The sequence below is a fragment of the Candoia aspera genome, chromosome 7 (genome assembly GCF_035149785.1).
Source record: "Candoia aspera isolate rCanAsp1 chromosome 7, rCanAsp1.hap2, whole genome shotgun sequence".
Lineage (NCBI taxonomy): Eukaryota > Metazoa > Chordata > Lepidosauria > Squamata > Boidae > Candoia > Candoia aspera.
In genome coordinates this window covers 18,763,931-18,788,420 of record NC_086159.1, presented here as the reverse complement: position 1 = coordinate 18,788,420, position 24,490 = coordinate 18,763,931, and the positions used below count along the sequence as shown (strand labels likewise).

At 40.0% G+C, this 24,490-nt stretch overlaps 1 protein-coding gene across 1 annotated transcript; it reads left to right on the top strand.

Moving 5' to 3' along the window:
* The first annotated feature begins 403 nt into the window (after positions 1-403).
* On the top strand, positions 404-24,265 carry SLC13A4 (solute carrier family 13 member 4). Its single transcript, XM_063309307.1, has 16 exons — positions 404-430; positions 1,069-1,197; positions 3,574-3,710; positions 4,192-4,373; positions 5,151-5,205; positions 6,560-6,599; positions 8,980-9,057; positions 11,236-11,426; positions 15,737-15,856; positions 18,434-18,535; positions 18,883-18,984; positions 19,581-19,678; positions 20,541-20,671; positions 22,187-22,348; positions 23,301-23,438; positions 23,971-24,265. Exons 1-16 carry the CDS (start codon positions 404-406, stop codon positions 24,109-24,111), a joined length of 1,833 nt encoding a protein of 610 aa, XP_063165377.1. The 3' UTR covers positions 24,112-24,265.
* Positions 24,266-24,490: the final 225 nt, after the last annotated feature.

Here is a 24,490-nt window from a genome sequence, read left to right as displayed (position 1 = left end):
TGGGAATATTCCATCTTCAATGGGGTTGTACTTCTGTGGGTGTCTTTTTGGATTCCCAGCTCTTGCTTGAAGAGCAGGTGACAGGTGTGTCAGAGGGCCTTTGCAAAAGTCCATCTGGTGCACTAGTTATGCCTCTTCCTTGACCAGGAGGCCCTTCAGACAGTCACTCACACTTTGGGCATCCCACTATCGGATTCCTATAATGCACTCTACATGGGGCTGCCCTTGAAGACCAGCTACAGCTGGACCAAAATACAGCAGTGTGGGCAGTGATGGGTGTGTCATGGTATGCACACATGTCCCCATTATTTTGTGAGCTGCACTGGTTACCAGTCAGATTCCAGGTACAATTCAAGGTGCGGGCTATCACCTATAAATCCTTCATGGCATAGGGCATTGCAATATGTCTCCATATGTTTCTGCCCATATGGTGAGGTCAGGTACAGTGGGCACACTCCAGGCCCCATCAATCAAACAGTATTGTCTTGTGGGACCCAGGAAATGCCCTCTGGGATGATATCCCCCCAGAAAACCCTACTGCTCCTACTTTATTGACTTTCTGTAAACTGTGGAGTCCTTGGTGCTCTCTGAGCCTTGTTGTTTTGTTGCAGACAAAAACAACAAGGCTCAGAGTGCACCAAGGACTCCACAGTTCAACCCTGAGCTACAGATATTCTCTTCGATTGGTTTCTGTAAACTGTTAAAATCTTGGCTGTTCTCTCAGGCCTTGAGATAAGATGGTTGTTGAGTCTTTATAGTTTTTTGTTGTTGAGGGGAAGGGAGTTGGGCTTCCAGTTGGCTGTATTCTTTTCCGATATACTTTGTTTTCATTTAACTGTAAGCCTCCTAGAGCTGCCTGAAGAGTCAGGCAGCCTTGAAATTTAAATAAATAAATAAATGAAGTTTGCCCTGAGTTGTATACTGAGTATCTCTTGAACCCAACCAATTTCCACAGCTGAAGAAGCAATCCATAACATTCAGACACCTCAGTTATATCACTTCACCAGCCAGTAGTTGCCACTTCGAAAGTTCACATGACCCTAACTATTCCTTTATTTCTGCCCCCAGGAAGCCTCATGTGCCTATGTGCTGATCGTCACAGCAATATATTGGGTATCTGAAGCAGTGCCCCTTGGAGCAGCAGCCCTTGTTCCTGCTTTCCTCTATCCGCTGTTTGGTGTCATGAAGTCCAGTGAGGTCAGAACTGTGTCCTTTTCCTTCCGGTGGTAAGGTCAAGCTTCCAAGAGTCACACTCAACTCTTGGACCACCATGCCACTTTCTTGGCAGCTGTAGCTTGCCATGGCTTTCTTCTGGGATGTGTTTTCAACTTCCTAGTTTGGTGTAGATCCCTGAGATTTCCTGATCATTTCCCATTTAAGTATGAATCAGGCCTGCTTAGTTTTTTGGAATCAGCAACAGTTGACTCAGTTCATTCACCCAAGTAGAAACATCATTTCATGAATCTATAGTTAATGATTGATGGCCATCTCTGGACAGTAAAAATATATAACCACCTTACTACTTGTTTGTTTGTTTATCAAATTTAGTCACCACTCATCTCACTCAGATGTTGAAGTATCTCATGTCAATTTTCTTTTTTTTAAACACAGTAATGTTTCTTGTGATTTCTTTGCTATTAAATGTGATAATGTTTTAACCAGTATAGGGACCAGCTCTTTAACCAGTATAGGGGCAAGCTCTTTTTTCCTTGTTACCCTGTTATTTAGGTCTTTTAGGCTTTAGAACCTGCAACACTCTAATCTAATAAAGGGAACCCACTGAGAGATGGTTCATCCATTACCAGCAATGGTGAAATACGTATTGCATTATGACACCTCCAACATTGCTTCTCATATTTCTGGAATGAAATGCAGGCGTTGCTTTAGGGAGCAAGTAAATCATCTGGAGTGATATAGGAACTGTCAGATTATAGTACTGTAGCTACTCATGTCACTGCTGGTGAAATACAAACTAGCCCTTAGCCTGAGTAAACATTTTTACCTTTTTACTAACTCTTCCGAGAACAAAATACTAACACAGGGGTGTCCCTGGTTGAGAGGAACAGAGTTAAGTTACTCTGGCACATTTATTTATGCAATTATTTATAGACTGCCTCTTTAACAAAGGACCCCAGGCAGTTTACAATCAAGGGCAACTAAAACAAAAATCTAACTAACATCATCTAGCTAACCCATGCACCCTGCAGAACAAATCTTCAGACCTTTCGAAAGTGCTTTCTAAATCTTCTTAGAAAGCCTGATGTAATTTCTCTCCCCAGTAGGGCAAGCCTGCTGGCAGGTACTCTGGGTCTTTGGCTTTTAAGAATATGAGCCTTTGTTTCAGCCACCCTGCAAAAGGGTGAAAGGGATAAAATGGCATAAGAAAGGTTTTGTGTTTTTAAGGGATTCTTTTCAATTCTTAAATTGAATCAACTTAAGAAAAAAATCTGCATGGATTACCATGAAGTGCAGAGCAGGAGCTGGGACTTAGGGAAAGGAGCAAGGGCTAATGGAAACAAAAGAAAACAAAAAGTTTAACCAAGATAATTGCGTGGCAGATTTTTTTTAAAAAATTCTATCCTGCCTTTATTATTTTGATAAATAACTCAAGGTGGCGAACATACCTAATACTCCTTCCTCCTCCTATTTTCCCCACAACAACAACCAGGTGAGGTTTGTTGGGCTGAGAGAGACTGGCCAGTCCAAGGTCAACCAGCTGGCTTTCATGCCTAAGGTGGGACTAGAACTCTCATACCATGCCTGATTGGCTCTTGGGCTGAGAGTGAGTGAGTGGCCCAAGGTCACCCAGCCAGCTTTCATGCCTAAAGTGGGACTAGAACTCACTGTCTCCTGGTTTCTAGCCCACTTGGAAATATCCATAAGGGGTTACTCAGCAAATAAGGCATGCTTAATCATTTTAAGACTGGAATCTTGCTAGAACCTCCAAGGAGAACTCAAGACAAGATAGGGTATTTAAAAAAGGAAGAAAGAAAAAGGCATCCTAAAACATTTCCTTTTAAAATTAGATAGCAGTTTTAAAAATCACTGCCCCCTAAAGGCTTTCAAAATAAAATAAATGTTTTAAATTCTGATATAATCTTAATAAAACCTACAACAGGATTGGACCTCTGAACTTCCCCATAAAGGGAATTTCATAAAGTGGATGTAAGTACTAAGAAAGATCTATTCCATGTCCTGTACATCAGCTTCAGCCAAATGGGATTTTATATGAACCCTACTCTGGAAAGCTTTCTTATTGGAGAAGACCAATGGTCTTTTTTAATTTGAGAAGACCAGATTACTTGGTACCTCACATTATTTTCTTAACACCACTAGTCTTCTCCAGTAAAAAAATATTTAAGATTTAAGAAAATAACTTGAGCTGAGACCATGGTGGGCTTTCAAGAGCAAAACTCTGGTGCTCAGAGACATATTTGGAAGTGAGGGTTAAATGCTGCTCCCCAGGAATGCATCCAAAAATCCAGAAATGACATAGATCCAATTTCTTGGGGACTGTAAATAATATGCACCTCATTTACTCTGTTTACCTGCCTCAACTTCAATTGTCTATAGGTAGCTGCCGAATACATCAAGAATACCACATTGCTTCTCATAGGGGTTATCTGTGTGGCAGCCTCTGTTGAAAAGTGGAATTTGCACAAACGGATTGCCTTGCGCATGGTTATGATGGCTGGAGCAAAACCAGGCATGTGAGTGAATCAGCTTTTTCTGATGATGGCCTTTAGCCAGCCAATGTTCTGCTGCAAGAGAATAACCAACTGATAAAGTGCACAATAAACATTTGATAAATGCATAATAAAGACATTTTAAAGATATCAGCAAGAATGTTATGGTAAAATAAGTTTAGAAAACATTCTTATCTTTATTTCTCTTCCCACTTATTCTCTTATTGTCTCTTTCCTGTTTACTCTGATGCTTCTGTTTTACATTTACAGAGGCTATCAAGGATTCAATTGATTCTATTATAAATAATGTACATACTGTACATATGAAGGTTCCTTTCATCTGCAGCAGATTATTTAGGTCACCCAAAGTGAATCTCCACTGTAGCATTTTTTAATAGCAAGAAGTAGAAAACATTGTTTATTTAACAAAATGTTAAACTATAAAGAGGAGGACAAAGTGTCTTTAACAGTGCCCCCTGAAAGATTCTTCTTTCCTGGACTCTAGGCTGCTTCTTTGCTTTATGTGTTGCACCACTATCTTATCCATGTGGCTTTCCAACACATCCACCACAGCTATGGTGATGCCCATTGTAGAGGCAGTTCTTCAGGAGCTTGTGAATGCTGAGGAAGATCATGAGATGAATGGCACTGCAGGAAGCACCATCCGGGAAGAGAGAGACACAATAAGTATGTGATAATCCTCAATTGCTTTTCTATTTCTTTTTGAGAAAGATGAGAACAGTCCAAGTTGCTATAGCAAATCATACCTATACATGCCCTCTGCATTCACCTAAAAACTTGAAAGGGAGTTTTATTCATGCTGGCTAGAACATGATCTAGAACCCTAGCAAACCATAGCCCCAGACAGCACAAAGGCCTGAACTTCTATTTCAAGAAAGGCAAGCTCAGCTTCCCTTCAGCTTTCCAGAAGAAAACATGGAAACTGGGGAGAGAAAACAACAGTCAGCATACATGCCCAACTTTAATCTCCAAGTGTGTTCAGCTGAATACATGAAGAGGGCCAAACTGGTGGAAAAGCTAGTTTCATTCAGAAAGATAAGGTACTCAGGACCCAGGTAAGAGGAAGCAAATCAAATAAATGATGCATATCTGATGAGCAGCTGATTCCAGTTGTTTCACAAATTAGTAACAGATTGGAAGAAAACAAATCAATGTTCCGCAATTACAAAGATCTTTCATGATCCCCCTTAATTATGATAGAGGACAAGGTTATTAATAGCTTATTGGTAGCTTTAATCAGCTTGTGTTTCATCAGTAGGCATGTTCAGAAATTTGAAAGCATATTATAGGCCCTCTTTAAAAGTGATTTTCATCCATCATTTTATTTTCTGAGAATACTGTATCTCTGGGGTCTAGGTGGGGCCCAGAGGCTTTGCTAGATAATCAGGAAATGTTTGAGAATAACCCCAATCCTCCCTCCTTTTCTTGTTTCTTTTATTTCAGGTCTCGGTGAAAAACATGGTCAAGGCTCCCTGGAGCTCATTTTCATCAACGAGGAGTAAGAATGAAGCCTGTCCTGCTCTAATGGACATTTGAACCCTTTCAGGTCACAATGAGATAACATGTAAACCAGGAGCAGAAAATGAGAGATTATAAAGAGAGAATTAGAGGTTGGAGAGGTTTAAGGGAGGGAAGAATTTCATGTGTTGCTTTGATGTTTATCTGGGAAGGAGGGAAGGAAAGAAGGAAGGAAGGTAGGAAGGAAATGTTGGATAATTGGAAAGGATTTTTCCCCCTGCAGATGAGGACAAAACCAGGTATACATTTTATTACAGTGCACATACTTGGTTTTTAGTTAAATTTACATTTTAGTTAAATTTAGTTAAATTTGAGAGCCAGTTTGGTCTAGTGGTTAAGGCACCAGGCTAGGAACCAGGAGACTGAGAGTTCTAGTCCTGCCTTAGGCATGAAAGCCAGCTGGGTGACCTTGGGCCAGTCCCTCTCTCTCAGCCCAGCTCACCTCACAGGGGAAAATAGGAGGAGGAAGGAATACTAGGTATGGTCACCGCCTTGAGTTATTTATAAAAATAATAAAGGCAGGATAAAATAGCTAAAAAAATTAATATTCAACAACTCACTCCCTGCCCCCAGTTTACACAAGAATTTTCACCAATGAGAAAGAGAATCAACCTGATAAAATCTCCCTCTCCAAGGGAGCAGTACAGTGTTAAAAAAAACTTGATCCCTTCCCATGATCCCAAGACCAGTCTCTGCTCCCTGCCTATCAGCAAGTGATTTTTGCTGATAAAGGTGGAAAGGAGCAATGACAGTGCAAGATGGATGGAGGAGGATCTGTCCCTTCCTTCTCTGTCCCTGGCCTGCTTCCATCACATTGTATTCCTTCTGCATAACTCAGAACTAGAACAAAACAGAGGCAGAATTGCATTGGGATGCAAATCTCCAGGGACCTTTCTGTAAGAGGAAACAAAGTTGAGATGGATTTTTAAACGTTGCATTTGCAAAGAGATTTCTGTAAAGTCACAGTCTTCTCTTCCAATATGGCAATGGCGTGGGACCTAAGAGTAGCTTATCGGACAGGTGCAAAAGGCACAGCTCTTGCCCAGACCAGCCTTCCTTCTTTTACGTGCTGGAAAAAAAGAAGGCCAAGAAGAAGCTGTAACGCTGCAAGCCACTCTGCTCTCACCCTTTGTTCTCACAGGCAGGCATACAGACACTTGTTTGACCTTAAATTACTTGCATGAATCTGAGCATCAGCCTATCATTCATTGCAGGAGTGCTGTGATGACAGAATTAGATAAGGAGCACCATGATTCCCTGGAAGCCTACGCAATGGTGCACCTACGATTCAATATTAATGTTTATCCTTTTTTATTCCCCCTTGTTATCTATAGTGCTACAACAGCCGACTTCAGCTCTCTGATGCAGTCCAAGGTATTTTTAGAGCATGAGCTTGTGCTTAAGTAACTCTCTACATCTCTCACAAGGACTAGCCCAGAGTAGTAAAATTATGATGGAATAATCCTCTCTCCCTTTGTCCTGCAAAAAATAGGCCCCATTTTGGGTTTAGCAAGCACAGATAAAAATGTGTTGTCAGCAATCTCCTGGAATGGCAACCGTGGTGGGTATGGCAGTTATAAAATAATCCAGGGAGCCCTCAGTATGTCTTTTAACATCCCTAGTTACCTTTTTTCTGGAGAGGTGGGCATATTTCACCCCTTTGAAAAACCACTGGATGACAGCCATTCTCCATTTTTTTTCCTACGCATCCTACAAAATGTTTGGAGGCATCCTTTTAACTAAAGATGATGCTAAAGGTTGCTTCCTTGGTTCGTAACATGCCCCATTTAATTTTTTTTTCATTAAAACAATCTAACAATATTGGTCTGACCCCAGTTTGAGAACTGGGTCCAGTTCTGGGCACTGCACTTTAAAAAGGATTCAGACAAACTGGAAGAGGTTCAGTGAAGAGCAGTGAGGATGATAGCAGGGCTAGAAAGTAAGTCCTATGAAGACTGATTGGAAGGTGCAGGAATGTTTCATCTTGAAAAGAGATGATTGAAGTAGTATGGTAAATCTTCACCTGGATAAACACCGAGATCTGTTCCTTATGATCTAGGAGTGCAGGGCATGAGTTTAAGATTCCAGCTGAATGCTAGAAAAAAAAACGTTTTAGCAATAACAGCAATTTGATAATTGAACCCATTACCCAAAGAAGTACATAACTGTGTTCAGGAAGAGACTTAACAGTCATCTGTTGAGGGCAGGGCCGCAACTAGGGGGGGACAAGGTGCTGTGCTGGGGGGGGCGCCAAAATGAGCGCTGGGGGGGTGCCAAAATGGGCTTGGAATCCATGTTTGCTGTGTCACCATTTGGTGACACAGACCCTACAGTAGTTGCGGCCCTGGTTGAGGAGGGTAGTGTTGGGCTTCAGGGTTTAGTGACTGTGGTCTGGACAACAGGTCTTTATAGTCGAATGTCCTGACAAGAGCCCAGACAGGAATCCAGTCAGTCAGTTCCAGGACCATGTGTGAAACAAGACTTCCATGAAACATGAGCTAACCTGGAGGAGGCAGCTACTAATTGGTTACAAGCAGATGTCACAGGCAGAATTGTGTATAACCGATTATAGTTTTAGAGCAGTTCACACAGATCCCACCTAGACCTTTTGGTTTCTGGGTACAGGAGCACCAGCCAGAAACTGGGGAAGAGGCTGTAAGACTAGTTGAGAGCTTTGCAGCAGCCCAAAAGGCAGAGAAGGCTGCCAGAGGAGTGGCAGTTTGTGAAACTGCTATTTGTTAGTGATAAACTTAGCTCTGCCATGTTTCCACTTTTGGCTTTGGAGGTGGGGTGGGGTTTATACTCCCATTAAAGGAACCGGTTTGCAGTTTGGGGGATCCTCCTAGGCTCATGGCTTTCACTAGAACAGCAGATAGAGGCTGGGGCTAGCTTTGGCTGGTATACCAATTACAGGCCTGTCTGGATTAGAAGACCCCCCATAATAGTGATTCATGCCCTCATCACCTCACATCTAGAAAATCACAGCACATTCCACATGGGGCTGTCTTTGAAGGTCACCTGGAAGCTTCAGCTGGTCTAAAGTGTAGGGGCCCATCTGCTAATGAGTGATAGCAGCTTTAACAACAGTATATGGTCACTGCCCTAGCTGCCAATTTCAGTTCATAAGGCTTGACTCCTAGACATTTGTACAACCACCTCTCCCAACAAGATCTGGATCACTCTGAGTGCTCTTGTAAAGAGATTATACTGGAGGGGTTGAGGGTGTTGGTAACACATCTTCTTAGTGGCTGACTCCACAGTCTGGAACACTTTGTAATAAGTTGCTTCCTGAAAGACAGAATGCCCAGACCTCTTCTCCTTCAGAAAGATGCTTAAGACCTCATTATTCTACACTACATTTGGATGCTAATGGTATGTGGGCTGCCTAGGAAATTTCTTCTTCTTTGAAAAACATCTCAGAATCAAAATCCCTCTTACTAAATTGAATGAGAACTGGTAAGAAAAATGCATTTTTCCTCCTTGTGTACACTGTCAATACAATCTCTGCTCTTCTAAATTCCATTACTCAGAAGAAAATAACAGAAAGGAAAAGTCATCGTGAGTGTGTTGACTTTCCAGGAAAATACCTTCTTTACACTGAAACTTGTTCTTAGTAGATTAGGCAGTAGCTTTGACCAAATTGCTAAACAATTTACCTTGTGTAAGTATTCCCAGAACTTTGAGGTGATGGGGATGTGCTGATTGAAGAAGATGGAAAGGGATGTTTTCTAATAAAATATTTCTTGTCCCTCAGAACATGAATGGGGTACACATGATAGCCAACACAATTGGAACAATGAATACCAGAACAAATGGGCAACATCTACCCCAGGTGAGGACATTCTTTTGTGTGGAGATAAACAATAAGTCCAGGTTCATCTACTCTTCCTCCAATATGGTTTAGTTTCTAAAGTTAGCTAGTCACATTATAGCTTATTTTTGGGATGCTGTGGCTCTAGCTAGCTAAAAATTGAATTAAACTTAGCCTGCTCCAGGAAAAGGATTAAATTCAAAAATGCTGCAATCTCATGGTTAACCACAATAATTTCCTGTGCTGTAGTAAGACAACCATCTCCAGATGCCAATTCTTTCAGTGTTTTTTAATCAGAGTAGACTTGTTTCAGTGCAGTTTACTAGTTGCGCTGTCTAATGACTAGGCAGTATGGCAGGAACAGAGCTCTGGATTCAGTGCATTATGAGCAGAAAATGGAGTATGGAACTCAGTGGCTGGAAGAATAAATAGACTGACTTAAGATAAACAAGTTTTTAATGATTCTAGACAGAGTGTATTCAATGAGCCATCAACCAGTTTGCAATGCCAGAACAAAATATAGTTTCAGCTTTCAACTTTGTGTTTAAAGATTTTCTTCATAAACAAGGGAAAAAAATCATCTCATCTTTTCCTTTCATAGAACAACAGTGACCTTATTTATCCATTCATTTATTCTATCTCTGTGCTAAAAATGTTGCTGATTGGCTAATAATAATAATAATAATGTAAGGATAAAGCATAATTAAAGGAAGTCAATAAATAACACAAAAATATACAAAGAAACAAAGAGCATTCCTTCAGTTTTTAAAAATAAACTTCAACAACAAATCATCATAAGCATCAAAAATTCAAGCAGGTTATACTGAATTAGTAAATACAAACATGTTCAACTGATTCTATTTATATAGAATATTAAATTTCCTGGTCATATGTAGAATTTGTTTCTGTATGCTTGTGGCCTTCCAGATGTTGATGAACTACAACTCCCAACATCCCTCTTATCTGATCATGCTCTGATGGGCTTTTGGGATTTATAGTTCACCAATATTTAGCTGGCTGCAAATTCCACATCCCTCTTTGAAGAAACAGCCAAGTAGCTTCCAATAAGAAAGCCAATATGGTATAGTGGTTAAGGTTTTGGACTAAGGGTTAAGGGGATGGAGGTTCAAATCCATCCAACAATGGACATTCATAGTCTTTCTCAGTGCAGCCTATCTCAGAGGGTTCTTGTGAAGAAAAAAATGAAGAAGTGCTGGGTATGTTGCCTTGAGAAACTGGGTAAACAACTTTAAAAATAACAAACTGCTATATAGATAAGCCCTTCTTGACATACCTGGCAACAACAACAGCATACCACTCAGATTCAGGTGGTCATTTTTAATTCCCACAATGCCTCCAATCTCATCTCACCCTTAAAGCATCCAGGATTAATTTAGCCAGTAATACAAGCCTATTGGCATTTCCCCATTTAAACATGGTGCAAACATCCCTTGCCAATTTATTTTTTTTCTACTGGGTCATCATGATGATGCTTTCATCTCATTCCCCCAATGCATGAGTGAGACAGCCTTAAACCATCTTTATCTGTACAAGGGTTAAAGTAGTATTTTCCCCTTCAAGCCAACAGCATTTAGTGGCAACTGCAATGTGTGTAAAATCTGTTACACTTGCCAGCCATTAAGATGGAGGGGAAGTCAAGTGACTGGTAGGGCCTAGGTGCAAAACAGTGTTCATTGGCCTGATGAGCTAATGCAAGCATGCCATCTCCTCCCCAATCCTGGGTTGGGCATGGAGTTTGTTTATGGTGTCACCCCTGGATTTCACAATTGAGGAAGCATTTGAACCAGGGTCACCCCATTCCAACACTGACTTTTCTAGGTACAAAAAGGATATCAGTCTTCTACCATTGTTTTTCCCTGGCAGTTACTAAATCATCTTGTAAATTATCTTTTTTTATGAATATTATTGCAGTTGTGTGATTTCATAGCAAACATTTTGGGATTGTTTATGATAGTTTGTCCCAACTTGGCACTCAGCAACTTTGTTGGGGCTGCAACTATCAGAATTCTGAGACAGCAAGGGCAGCATTTCCATGTCTACTAGGAATTCTGAGAATTGCAACATTTCTTCATGACCCTAGGTTGGAGAACATTGGTTTAGAAGAATGAAGTTTGGTTTCTATATTTTTTTAAAGGTAAACAAATGAGCAAACATACATAATGTGGTGTTTTTTTCCAGGCTCAAATCCTTGTTCTGCCATCTCAGCCTCAAAATTTGGACCAAGGTAGCAAACACCAGTATCCATCCAAGCATGATCATATGGTCTGCAAATGCCTCTCACTGAGCATTTCCTATGCAGCAACTATTGGTGGACTCACAACCATCATAGGCACTTCCACCAACCTCATCTTCCTAGAGTATTTCAACAAGTAAGTGTTAACACACTCTGAGTGAAAACATGGGCGGCTGGTCAGATCCTGGGCATATTTTTTTCTTATTTATTACTTTCACAAGATATTTACTACAAATTAAGGAAACTGGCAGGCAAGGTGTTCTTCCCACAATTGCTAAAGTAAGAAGAGATTTCTATCACATCATGATCAGAGTACTGGAAATGATATCCTAGAAGGAGAATTTGAGAAAACTGAGTGTATTTCGTCTTGAGAAGAGTAAACTGAAGGGGGATATGATCACACTTGAAGAAATGCCACATAGAACAGGGCTGATATTTTTTTCGCTACTGTGTTGTCTTAGAGTGCAGGAGACAAAATATTGGCTATAAGTTACAAAATGGTAGATTCTATTCAAACATTAGGAAAAACATCCTAAGGATAAGAGTTTGACAGTGGAACCAAGTATAAGCGAATTGGTGAGCTCCAATCTACCAGATGTGTTCAGAGAGAGACTATACAGTCATTGATTGCAAATGCTTTAATCTGGAATCTTGCATTGAGCAAAAAGTTGGATTCAATACAGTCTCTTCCAATTCTATGATTACTGTTTTCTGCAAATGGTGAGACAATACCAAAGTGAGCTCATCTACATAGAAAAGATCATATCTAAGACCATGAGTTTGATAGAAGATAGGAGAGCACTTGAGAAGCCAAGAAACCTGTGAACTGAAGATTTGTGTCCTTTTCCTAGTCTATTTTATACTGTTTCCTATTACAATAGAGTTCTAGGTTGGGGTGTCATGAGTCTAGTATGCAAAATCTAGATGTACACAATACTGTTCACAACCTGTGGTCACCTTAGAGCTGTGAGCAATCATATTCTCACAAAGTCCCAAAGCCCCAAACTCACAGTGGCATAGGATGGACATACCTGACAAGTGGGTTCTTGGTGTTTCTGAGCTTGGTTGTTTTCCTGAATCATCAATGAATGAGAGAGTGAAATTTGCTGGTTGTTTACATATAGTGGCTTGCCCTGCAGTCTTGGTTGCAATGTGGTTTCTTGATAGTTCCTTGATTAGGGCATTTGTGTTAAAAGATTAATCTGACAAATCAACCAGATTAAGAATCAGGTAAACAATGTACTAATCAAGGAACCATCAAGGAAGGAACCACAATCCAACAAGACTGGCAGGGCAAGCTACCATATATGAACAACCAGAAAACTTCACTCTCCCATGCACTGCTGATGTAATCTAGCCTGATAACAAAAGGTCTACAGGAAAACAACCAAACACCAATAACCCAGCAGTTAAATCATGAACTACATATATTCTCTGCCACTGAATACCTGACTAATTTACTTTACATCATGTTCTCCTTTTTAAAAGGAAATGTTGGTACCATCTCCTTTCTGCACTGATTTTTCTAAGTCCGTGGGGAAAAAATGTAAAAATAGCATTCTTACACATTCTTCCTAAATGCACACATTTTTGTATACAGTTTTTCCCTACCATGTCCTTTTTTTTTTCAAATTCCAGTTCCTTAAGGTATGCTTTTGTAAGCAACGTCTCCTGAATTATGTACTTTGTATTTTTTGAAGAATGAACAGCATCACAGAAATCAGAGTAATTCAAAACCTGAAAAAGAACCATGCGCCAGTTCACTGCTTGGTATATGAACTGTGAATAAGTTGGTTTGTATGAAAATGGAAAAAAAAAAGTCTCACATCCATCCATTGAAAGCTGAAGCCCTCTGAGGGTTAATATCGTCTAGAAAATACTTCTAACACTTGTACCTTCAGCAAAATCTAAGTTCTAGAGTTATTGTTGGCCCCTTAAATATGTCCCACAAAACCCAAGAATCTAGGATTGCTTTAGAATCTTATGCCTTACATACATCATGAGGGTCCAGTGCCATTATCTAGCTACATCACAGATACATCAACAAGATGTTATTACTCTTATACCTCAAATGTTTTCCTTAGTCTTTGTATAAGCTTTGCTCCTGATGGTCCAAGCCTAGTCAGGGACAGCTGTTCATTATATCACTTCAACCTAAGTTCTCCCATATACAGTGTATTATGGCAGTATCTAAAGCACAAATGGCCTTTTCAAATCTTCTACTAAAATTATGGCCAACGGAAAAGAACAAATTATCAAGACATTTCTTAAGGGCAGGATTCTCTAGGAATGGGATTAATAGTTAAAGCCATTCCGTGTACCTGATGAAGTGAGCTGTAGCTCACAAAAGCTATGCCTTTTAATAAAAGTCAGAAAAGGTGCTATGAGACTTCTTCTGATTTTTGGCTCCCATAGACTGCCATGGCTGTCTTCCTACAATGTGCACCTTGGCAAAATTGTAACTGAATAAGGATAGGACACCACACTCTTTTCAAGAGAAATTCTCCAATGATCTTTTCCCCTCTGAAACAATTTCTAAAGCAAATTCTCTTTCATGAAATTACATGAGAGCTAGTAGAGAAATGCAGGATTTCTCTGCCCAGCACTAGTTATAATCTTTAGCATAGGCCCCAAAGGGCCCCCTGCAGAGTAATAATATCCCAAGTGCAAACTCACTGTGTTACTTAATGTAGCAAATTATGTTATCAATAGATGGATAATTAATGAAGTCAAAGGCATATCTTCGAAAGAAAAAAGGGATCTGATTGTTATGAATATTTTTATGCAAATGTACTTCTAAGAATTAGATATGGAATTTGACATGTTTCAGAGGAAGAGCGGAATTTAAAGAGAATGCTCTGAATCCTTTTCTATTTTAAATCTCCCTTTAAGAGCATTAATAATATGCATTCTACAAAATAAGGCAGAAGCTTTTTCTTTAACGTAGGAATGCATAACCAAAAGGTCAAAGGCTTTTATCACTTCTGAAGGTCACTGAATGCGTTGCACTAATAAGGATAGATCTGCTTTTTTGTTCATGTACTTATAAACTTTGACAATGGAGCTAGTGAATCAAGCTGCTTCTCATTTCTGATTTGGTTTTGGGTTTTTTGGTGGCAAAGGGGCAACCATGGGAGGAGACAGAATCAAGAACGGGGCATACAGGGAGGGGTTTAACAGTCAGTCAATTTCTCTCTTTCTCTCTCCCTCACACACACACACACACCGCTGACAACTATAATTGCACGTTCTCCAAAGTTGCTAATTGCGAACAGGCACACACCTCCTAGGAAAATGGTATGGCAAAAGGATTTAATGATATTTTACCCTGGTCAGTTTCTACCACTTTTACAAATTTTATCTAACAGAAATAAAGCAGGACACATGAGAATATGGGAGTTGACCTTATGCATAATATCCCCCACACCCCACAGAAATAGCTCCATTTCTGACTTTCCAGCAGGAAGTGAAAACACCTACAAGGGGTTTCTAAGCATATTTGCTGAAGATGCTTTTGAGTTCTTCCCAGCTTCAGGAACTCTACCTGATAATGGGAGAGAATCTAACCATGATCAGCCACCCAAACACATCTGGAAAGCCCATTCCCCAATCAGCCTATTTGGTACGGAAAGTTCAAGTGGAGAAGATAATGCTATCAAGCATTAAACTGTTAGTGTTAAAAAGATATGCTTATTCTGTTTTATTTATTTAATTTTCTATCCCACCTTTATTATTTTTATAAATAACTCAAGGGGGCAAACATACTTAATACTCCCTCCTCCTTCTATTTTCCCCACAACAACCACCACCCTGTGAGGTGAGTTGAGCTGAGAATGACTGGCCCAAGGTCACCCAGGCAGCTTTCATGCCTATGGCGGGACTGGAACTCACAGACTCCTGGTTTCTAGCCCAGCACCTTAACCACTAGACCAAAAAGAGCTACACCTACTAGATCGTTACTTTTCATAAGCACTCCTTCAGTACTGTATTATAATAAATCAATGTTGCTCAAACAAGGGTTAGCTGGAATAGGTAGCTTTCAAACAACTTCTTGGCTAGAAAGATGTTAACAGACACTTTGGGTAGGTGAATTCAATTTGCACCCTGCAGGACTTCATCAAAAAGCCTGCCACTATAGCAAAGAGGATCGTCACATGGGAAGGCAGTTCCTGGTGTCTGCATACTCAGTTGCTAATCTGACCTCTAACATTTTCTCCTTTTCAATGCATTAAACCTTTTTCTTTCTTGTCTTTTTTTCCCCTCTGTTTCATCTTCTTCCCTTGGGAAGAGACTGATGAAACAAGTTAAAATATTGTAACTGTACTACTGTAAAAATTGCAAGTTCTTCCGCTCTAAGGTAGAATAAAAGTTGTAATGAATTGGTGGTGCTTGAGGAAGCTTTAAGTAAATTGATTGTAAATAATTTTTTTTAAAATTTCTTCACAGCCATTACCCAAATGCTGAAGTGGTGAATTTTGGAACCTGGTTCTTATTCAGTTTACCTATCTCTCTCATTATGTTGGTGTTAACCTGGTTCTGGATGCACTGGCTTTTCCTTGGTTGCAAGTAAGTGAAATCTGCCCTATCTATGCAGCAGTCCTCAGACTAAAATAGGAGACAGAAGGCATTCACAATCTACAGTAAGAGTGCTAAATCATGCTAGTATTACATTGACAACGTCCCAGTGTCCCCTGTGGAAAATCAAAGCTATGAACTGGAGGCCAAGAACCAACATCAGCAAGTATCAGATAATATATGTATTCACGGTTAACAGCTACCAGAATAAAGCTGTAAAAACCCAGATGACCATTAGATCAGGGCATAGAATTAGGAGACAATTTAGTGGTCGGAATTTTGGCAGCCCAGTTCTGGTAGCCTGAATGATTCTTGTATTCTTCTGTTTTTAATGGCAGGCTGTGTTTTCAACTGTTTTAGATTTTGTATCAATTGTTTTAGTTATTTTTTTTAAAAGGAGCCTGTTTTCAACACTGAGGATTATTATAAAGAAAGAAGTTGTTTTCATGCTAGTACACACATAGCTAGGAGTTGGCAATGACCTCTAGTTGCCATTGGCCTTGTCTGGCATAGAAGGTGGCAGGACCCCATTCAATCTCCTGAGACATTTTGTTTCCTAATAAAAATAGGATAATGAATCAGAAATAATGTATACTCTTACAACAAGTCTGAACATGATTCTTTCACAAAGAGCGGTTATATTCGGAGCTGCACTGCCAATACTAAATGTTGCTTTTTAAATTACAAAATGCTGAGGCTTATTAATCTGTAATTCTGTTTATTGCAGTACATTCAAGAATGTAATATACTGAAAACTTGACATAGCAATAATCCAAAAGCTGGAGATATACAAAGAAGCCCAAAGCCATGTTGTCTGTTCCAAATGATGGGACAAATATAGCAGTAGGAAAGTGAACTTGGGGGGAATAAGATGGCCCATAAAACAGAGGTCAAGAAAAAACCCAATTTTTATTAAAGGAGAGTGTCCCAAGTCAGTAGAATTTCCTTCCCTGTGCTTCAGAAGCTGAGAACTGGATCAGGATGGCCACCAGTGCCACTGCCCATGAGTACCATATCTTCTCCTATGATATCAAATGCGAACACAGAGAAAAGAGAAATGGAAAGCAAAGTGAGATTTTGGAACTGCTTCAGTTAAATCAGGATGTGTGATCTTGCATCAAAAAAGGAATCACCTTGATCAGAAGTCATGCTCCTGATTCTCATGTAGAGAGTGATGAGATGTAAAATTCTCTGTTAGAAAAGAGCATACAAGTTCAAACTGAGATGTAAATCAAAGTTGTTTGGCTTTGACCTTCACACTTCGGTTACACTGAGATAAACTTAAAGTATACATGGCTTAGTTGCACTGACAGTAAATAATGTGGGTTAGACAACCTGCTGAGCTACACCATGAGTGGATTCATACAACTACAGTCTCTGACTATAGTTTAAAACAAGCCTGAGTTTGTTAAAGTTAACACTGTGATTTAAATATTAAGATTACCCCACTGTTTAATAACATAACCAGCCTCCATCTTCCAAGAAAACTTTCAACTACACATGCACACAGAGAATATGTATATATGTGTATGTATGTGTATATATGCATGTGAGTGAGTGTGTGTGTGTGTGTAATTAAATTTATGTGCTGCCTGACTCCTAGCAACTCTGGGCAGTTTACAAGTGATTTAAAACATCAAAACAAAACAAGAAAAACAAACAAAAATAGGTAGAGATGGCCAAACTGGGTGGAAACAAAAGAAAACAACCCAGGTTAAAAGGAGGCTTCAGTCATTCTCACCAAAGCCTGCATGAAGAGTCAGGTCTTCAGGCCCCTTTGAAACATCCATTGAAACACCAGCAGGGTGGGGGCTGTTCAGATCTTGGAACTCAGATCTCTGATATTACAATATCTATATCTATATCATCTATATCTGTATATCTATATATCTGTATATCTATATCTATTATCTACCTCAGAACAACAATAAAAGACAGTGAATAACAGCTAAAGCCTTTACTGTATAATCTACTCCTTAGATACCCAGGCTTGGAAAACATAATTTTTGGTTTATGTGCAAATCATTTCAAGAGCATATATCACAAATTGATAGAAGTGGTTTTCCTCCATGTTTGCTTTGGGCATCAGCCATGGAGAATAAAACTGCCAATGGCTACTAATCATGATGGTCTTCACAATCCTCCTGAGGAACAAGTCACCTGGGGAAAAGATGTGAGCACCTAGTAGGGCATTGTGGGAAGCGAGATGTTGACTTAGATAGTCCCGTGGTCTGATTCAGAAAAACTCTTCTTAAATTGTTGTGCTTAGGAAAACTATAATCCCAAAGTGACCTATGGTGTGAATCCAATTCATTTCAGGGAAATATCTGCAAAGGACTTTGAATAGTTGATAGGCTAAATCTACCCAGAAGGACCTCCTTCCATTCATTTAAGGAGTACTGAGAAACAAATACATTTGGCAAACTGAGTACTTTTTTCTGGCATTAATTCAGCTATCTCCAGGGTGTGGACTTCAAGGCCAGTATAGATTTGCTACAAATCTTGCTGAAGTTCCATACTCTAGAAAATAGAACTGCATTCTATTTTCATGTCTCATATTGTTTTTAGTTTCAAAGAGACCTGCTCAATAAGCAAGAAGAAGAAGACCAAGCGGGAAGAAATGTCTGAGAAGAGAATCCAAGAAGAATATGAGAAGCTGGGAAATATTAGGTAAGGAAGAGGGTTCACAGTTTGCTTATTGTATAGCCTTCACCAATCCGTATTTTCCAGATGTTCTAGAACTCATATGATTTCCACCCAGGATGGCAGGCTAGAAGTTCCAGTTGTTGCTGTTCCAGTATATTTGGAAGGTGCCAGATTGGGAAAGACCAGTCATTTACATATCAGTGGACCAATATCCAAGGAACAGCATGGATGAAATCAAAATGGAGGAGCTGATTTCTACATTCTGAATATAGCTACTCAACAAAATATTTGGTTGTGGGTTTCTGCTATTAAATGTGTGTGTGTGTGTGTGTGTGTGTGTGTGTGTATGTATATATATTTCTCCTTTCTAGCTATCCTGAGATGATGACTGCATTCTTTTTCATCTTGATGACTTTGCTTTGGTTTACAAGAGAGCCCGGATTTCTTCCAGGCTGGTCTTCCTTCTTTGAACAGTAAGTATCTACTTAGAAACACAATGCAGGCTCCCTGACAAGGACTTAGTTGTAAATCAGAGATCTCATGATATATAATGGCTTAGTTTGACTCTTAGCTAGATCTAGCAGAAGATTCTTAGCTAGATTAGAATCGTTACTGCAGTCCAGAATGAAGGCATACAAAACAGTTACTTGCTCATGGCTGGGAAGATGTAAATGACTGTTATACCCTTGAGGTTTTAACCATAAGGCTTCTTCCTCTCTTCTTTCCAAATTAATGGTGCTTGGCATGGTCTTTGATGGATCTGAAGCCAAGGAGTTATTCTATACACAGCTATTTTGCTTCTTTCAACAAACATTCATTCCTCATAACAGACCACATGCTACCTATTAGGTTTCTACCAGAATTTGCACATCTTAAAATTTCTCCATCCATTTTCCCAGTGAAAACTAGGATGCTATGGCTTGTTTAACAAACCATGATTTGTAAAAGAAATTATAGCATTATGTGTGTATAGAGCCATTGAGGGGAAAGAGGACATGCTTCATAGAATGAATCTATCTGCTGATTACAGCCAGTGCCTGCTGTAAAACTGTTTAATGGTTTTTCCTAGGAAAGGCTATCGGACAGATGCCACCGTCTCTGTTTTCCTTGGTTTTCTTCTCTTTTTGATTCCAGCAAAGAAGCCATGCTTTGGGAAAAAAGGGAAAGGTATGAGGGCTTATACATGGAGCAACACTTGGCACTGTTTTATTTCAGTTGATGTCAGTATCCAAAAATGAGTTCACACACTCACATCACAATTGTTGGTCACAATTATATTCCTCCGATACTTCCCAGATTGTTTCCTAGGGTGGATGTTTAGCTGGGCAAGAGAGAAAATTATAATTTGCCATAGGCCAGCAATTATAGACATTCTGACTGATCTTAGCTTGTGAACACCAAGGACAAAAGGCAGGATGGGGAAGCTATGGTTTTCAGATAGGGCTAAATATTAGCATTCAGCAGCCCAATCATCATGGCCTTCTGTGATAGAAACTTTTTTCCAACCGCCAATCTGTTAGTTTAGACTAGATCAGCCTTTCTCAACCTTTTGACCCTGGAGGAACCCTTGAAATATTTTTCATGCCTCGGGGAAGCCCTGCACATTCAGGCTCAAATATAGGCCAGAAGTTACAAAATTATTATATTCGTTTCATGGGTAGGTCTGGATATATACATTAACAGTGTTCTTAAACTAAAAATAAAGAATGAAATGTACCTTTTTAGTGTGAAGTTGCCCAAATTTGAAATAATTTTTTAAATAAATTGTGATCTCCCAGGGAACTCCTAGTGACCTCTAGCAGAATTCTAGGTTTCCATGGAACCCTGGTTGAGAAACCCTGGACTAGGTTTTTGTAACCTCCCAGTTACATTGGTCTTATTGGTATAACATCTCTGATGGGCACCAGATTTTACCTTAGAGATTGCCTCTTTCCAAAGAAACTATTTCTTTGTAGAGATTTTTAGACAGTATAGTTCATAACTGCAAAAGAATCTAGAAACCTAACAAGTGTATTTCACTTTGTCATAGGTCATGTTAATAATTCTACTGATGTTATCTCAAGGGAGCCCATTATCACCTGGAAGGACTTTGAGAAAACAATGCCATGGGAGATAGTGGTTCTGGTTGGAGGAGGTTATGCTTTAGCAGCAGGATGCAAGGTAAGACAATTAACCTCAGGATGATGACCCATGGTAATACTCTGTGTGATGAAATGCTACATCCCTAACAAAACTAAGATGCTGGTGGAGGGAGGAACTTTTTTCCCCTCAATAGCTTCATTCTTTCAGGGAGTAATGCATTAGTGAAAGCAAGCTAACAGTGTGAAAGACCAAATCCAAAAGTGGGTGGGTCCTTTATGTTTTCCTGCAAGAAATGATACTATCATTTCCTATTAAGCAGAATTCTTTCCAGTGTCCGGTGAACCCTTCTTTCCTGTGACTGGTTACCCCATCTCCTTTCTCAATTGCTTCTGCTCAGGAAGAGGGACAAAGCAGATAAGAGAGATTTCCCCCCAAAGCTTTCTAGACTTCTTTTTAACAGAGTCTCAAGGGGAAACAGTAAATGAGACTGGATGTTGAGGCAAGCCAAGGAGAATTCCCGCATCACGTGAACAACCTAACCACCAATGTTAACAACCACAATTCTGGGAAATTGTCATCTTTAATTCTGGATGGGGTTGCACTGCCCCAGACAGACCCGGTGCGTAACTTGGGGGTCCTCCTGGACTCACGGCTCCTGCTCAAAGAGCAGGTGGCAGCCGTGGCTAGGAGGGCCTTTGTGCAAATTCGTGTTGTGCGCCAGTTACGCCCCTTCCTGGAGCGAGAGTCCCTTCAAACAGTCACTCATGCCCTGGTTATCTCCCATATAGACTACTGCAATGCACTCTACATGGGGCTACCCTTGAAGAGTATCCGGAAGCTACAGCTGGTGCAAAATGCAGCTGCGTGGGCCATCTTGGGTTTCCCAAGATCAGCACACATCACTCCTTTGCTCCGCGAGCTGCATTGGTTGCCAGTATGCTTCCGGGTCCAATTCAAGGTGTTGATTATCACCTTTAAAGCCCTGCATGGCACGGGTCCAGGTTACCTAAGGGACCATCTCCTCCCCATCACATCAGCCCGTCCCACCCTGTCGTGTAGAGAGGGCATGCTACAGACCCCGTCTGCAAGAGAATTCCATCTGGCAGGGTCCAGGAGGCGGGCCTTCTCTGCAATAGCACCTGCCCTTTGGAATATCCTTCCCCTGGAAGTGAGATTAGCTTCCTCCCTCCTGGACTTTAGGAAACAGCTAAAGACCTGGTTCTGTAATTATGCCTGGGGTGGGAGGGAGAGTAGCCATTTCTGGGGATGGTTAGTTTCTTAGAAGGACCCAGTTCTGCCTGCAAATCATAAAGAACTTTTAACCATCGAGGTTTTTATTATATTTATTATATCTGTATTATAGGGTTTTATAGTTTTATCTATCTTTTATTGTAAACTGCCCAGAGTCCCTTTTGGGAGATGGGCAGTGATAAATTTGATTATTATTAATAATAATAATAATGTGTGGAAGCATTAAAATCACCTTTTCATTCCTGCAGAACTAGGGGTGGATGCTTGGAACAGCCACTGCAAGGACTAGAATGACCTGTTTGTTTTTCCTGCCTCTCTTTTCATACATGCCTTGTCCCTCAGACCTCTGGACTTTCAACATGGATTGGGAGGCAAATGTTGTCCCTCAGTAACCTTCCATCCTGGGCAGTCAGTCTGCTGGCCTGCCTCCTGGTGTCCATAGTAACGGAGTTTGTTAGCAATCCTGCAACCATAACAATCTTCCTCCCAATTCTATGTGGTATGGTGAGTACAGACTAGGATTTGGTAAGAAAAGGGGCAGATTTCAGATTTACAGAGGGCAGCTTTCCTTTTCACATGGTGGCATGGCTAGCCACAAGATACATAGACATCTCAAAGCAAAAAGGCAAGGTTGTTCCCCACTACCCTTCCTACCTTCCCAGAATAGCTTTTATGGCCAGCTTACCTTGGTCATTTTTTCTGAGGCAATAAGGACATACTGTATCCAAACAAAGCACTGAACTGGAGGGTCTCACTCTTTTTATTTTGGGAAGAATGTGATGGAATCACTGTGAGGCCCAAAGGCATCATTGTAAATGTACTTGATGCTAAAGGGCAATATGTCACTTTCTCATTTAATGTTTAATTAAAAGCATCAAAAACAGAAAAAGTCAGGTGAGATAGGAAGTCCAAGGTGCCACCAAAGTGGGAGAAAAATGATGAAACATTCCTGTTGATGTCATCCCATCAATGCTATAACTTATATTTGCATCAGACCTTGGAACACCAGTACATAATGGGGACATTTGTGTGATGACATCACTGTGTGGTTATCATCACTTTAGCAGCATTGCAGTTTGCTACAGATGATTCTAGCACCATGTTGCCTATGACTTATCAAGGTAGAAAATCTAGGTAGGAGGCCAAGCCTATAGCCAACCTTGAATACTAAAATACATGATGATTGGCTATAGATGGGAGACGTCCTTCTTAGATTTTCTACATGAATTCTCTTTTGAATACATATAGGTTTCAGTTTTGTTAGCACCAGTGCAGTATATTTCTCCAATATCTTGCACTCTACCTATAAAGCTCTATGGCTGAATGGAAATTTGAATCCAGATAACCTGTATCTTAGTGTAATACTAAGCCATGACTTTAGGTCTAATAGTATTGTTTTTCCAGTTTTGTTATGCATATTACCAAAAAAAATTAGTTTTGCCTGTTCTCTTTGTAGTCAGAAAGCCTACAAATCAACCCATTGTACACCCTGATCCCTGTCACCATGTGCATCTCTTTTGCGGTAATGCTACCAGTGGGCAACCCTCCAAATGCCATTGTCTTCAATTATGGGCACTGTCAGATCAAAGATATGGTATGTACTGAAAACCCCAGTTTAATTTTCATTGATTTCAAAAACAATGAACAATGAATTGATTTCAAAAACAATGAAGATGTTGTATTATTATTAAGTATTAGTAATAGATTTACATTATTTGCATTGTTTCACGATAGGTTTGAAACTGGAGCTTCCACTGCTGCTATTACCACCCCCACCCCCAACCCTCAAAAAATGGTGTGAAAAATGCTATAAAGGCAAAAGGGTTGAGGAAAGGTCTTGATTAGAAATTAAAGGAATCTCAGACAGAAAATATAGATAGATCAGAGAGCGATCTATGGAAGTTTCAACCCAGTTAGTACCCTGTTGACTGTAGTTTGGCAAAGTGAAAATGAGGACACAGCTGGAAATAGAAGGAAATGATTTAATCGAATTAAATAGCTGGTCTAAATGCCCCCTGGTTTGGACTATGAAAAAATGCCAGAAGCCACCCAGACCTGGCATGCTTGAACTGCAAACTCTTGTCCAAATTGATACTTATGATTGTGGTTTTTCTTTTTATTCACAGATCAAAGCTGGCTTTGGTGTCAATGTCATTGGACTAGTGATTGTTACATTGGCCATAAATACTTGGGGAATTAGACTCTTCCAACTGGACATATTTCCTGATTGGGCCCAAGCCAGTAATAACATTACTGGCCCATCATAGACAGCATTGGCAAAATCTGCCAAATCCCAGAAAGCGAAGAAATGTCATTGTACATATATTAAGCAAGGACACTCTACTGTATATTGTCCCAGAAATGGGAATAAAATAAGAGGTAACTTTATTTGAAGTTCTCCCAAATGTTACATCTACCATCTAGCATCTAGCATCTACATCTACCAACTAGCATTTTTAGTACTTCAAAACAACACTGATATGAGTTTGTTTGATTTTTCTGCATTTTTTCCTATTATTTCTGTTTTAGAATTGTGGTTCCCAAATTGTGCACTGTGGTGCTCCAGAGTTTGCAGCAAACTCACAGGGGCACTTGCAGGATATTTTACCACTTAATAAATGAAACTGTTAGTAAGTTCACTGCAGC

What these genes read in the sequence shown, in the direction of transcription:
- SLC13A4 (XM_063309307.1), top strand. Translation starts at nt 404, where the DNA reads ATGTCTCCATATGTTTCTGCCCATATG. An exon ending in GCTGGAGCAAAACCAGGCAT is followed by an intron (nt 3,711 to 4,191) that starts GTGAGTGAATCA and finishes CCTGGACTCTAG; the next exon opens with GCTGCTTCTTTGCTTTATGT. An exon ending in TGGTCTTCCTTCTTTGAACA is followed by an intron (nt 18,985 to 19,580) that starts GTAAGTATCTAC and finishes GGTTTTTCCTAG; the next exon opens with GAAAGGCTATCGGACAGATG.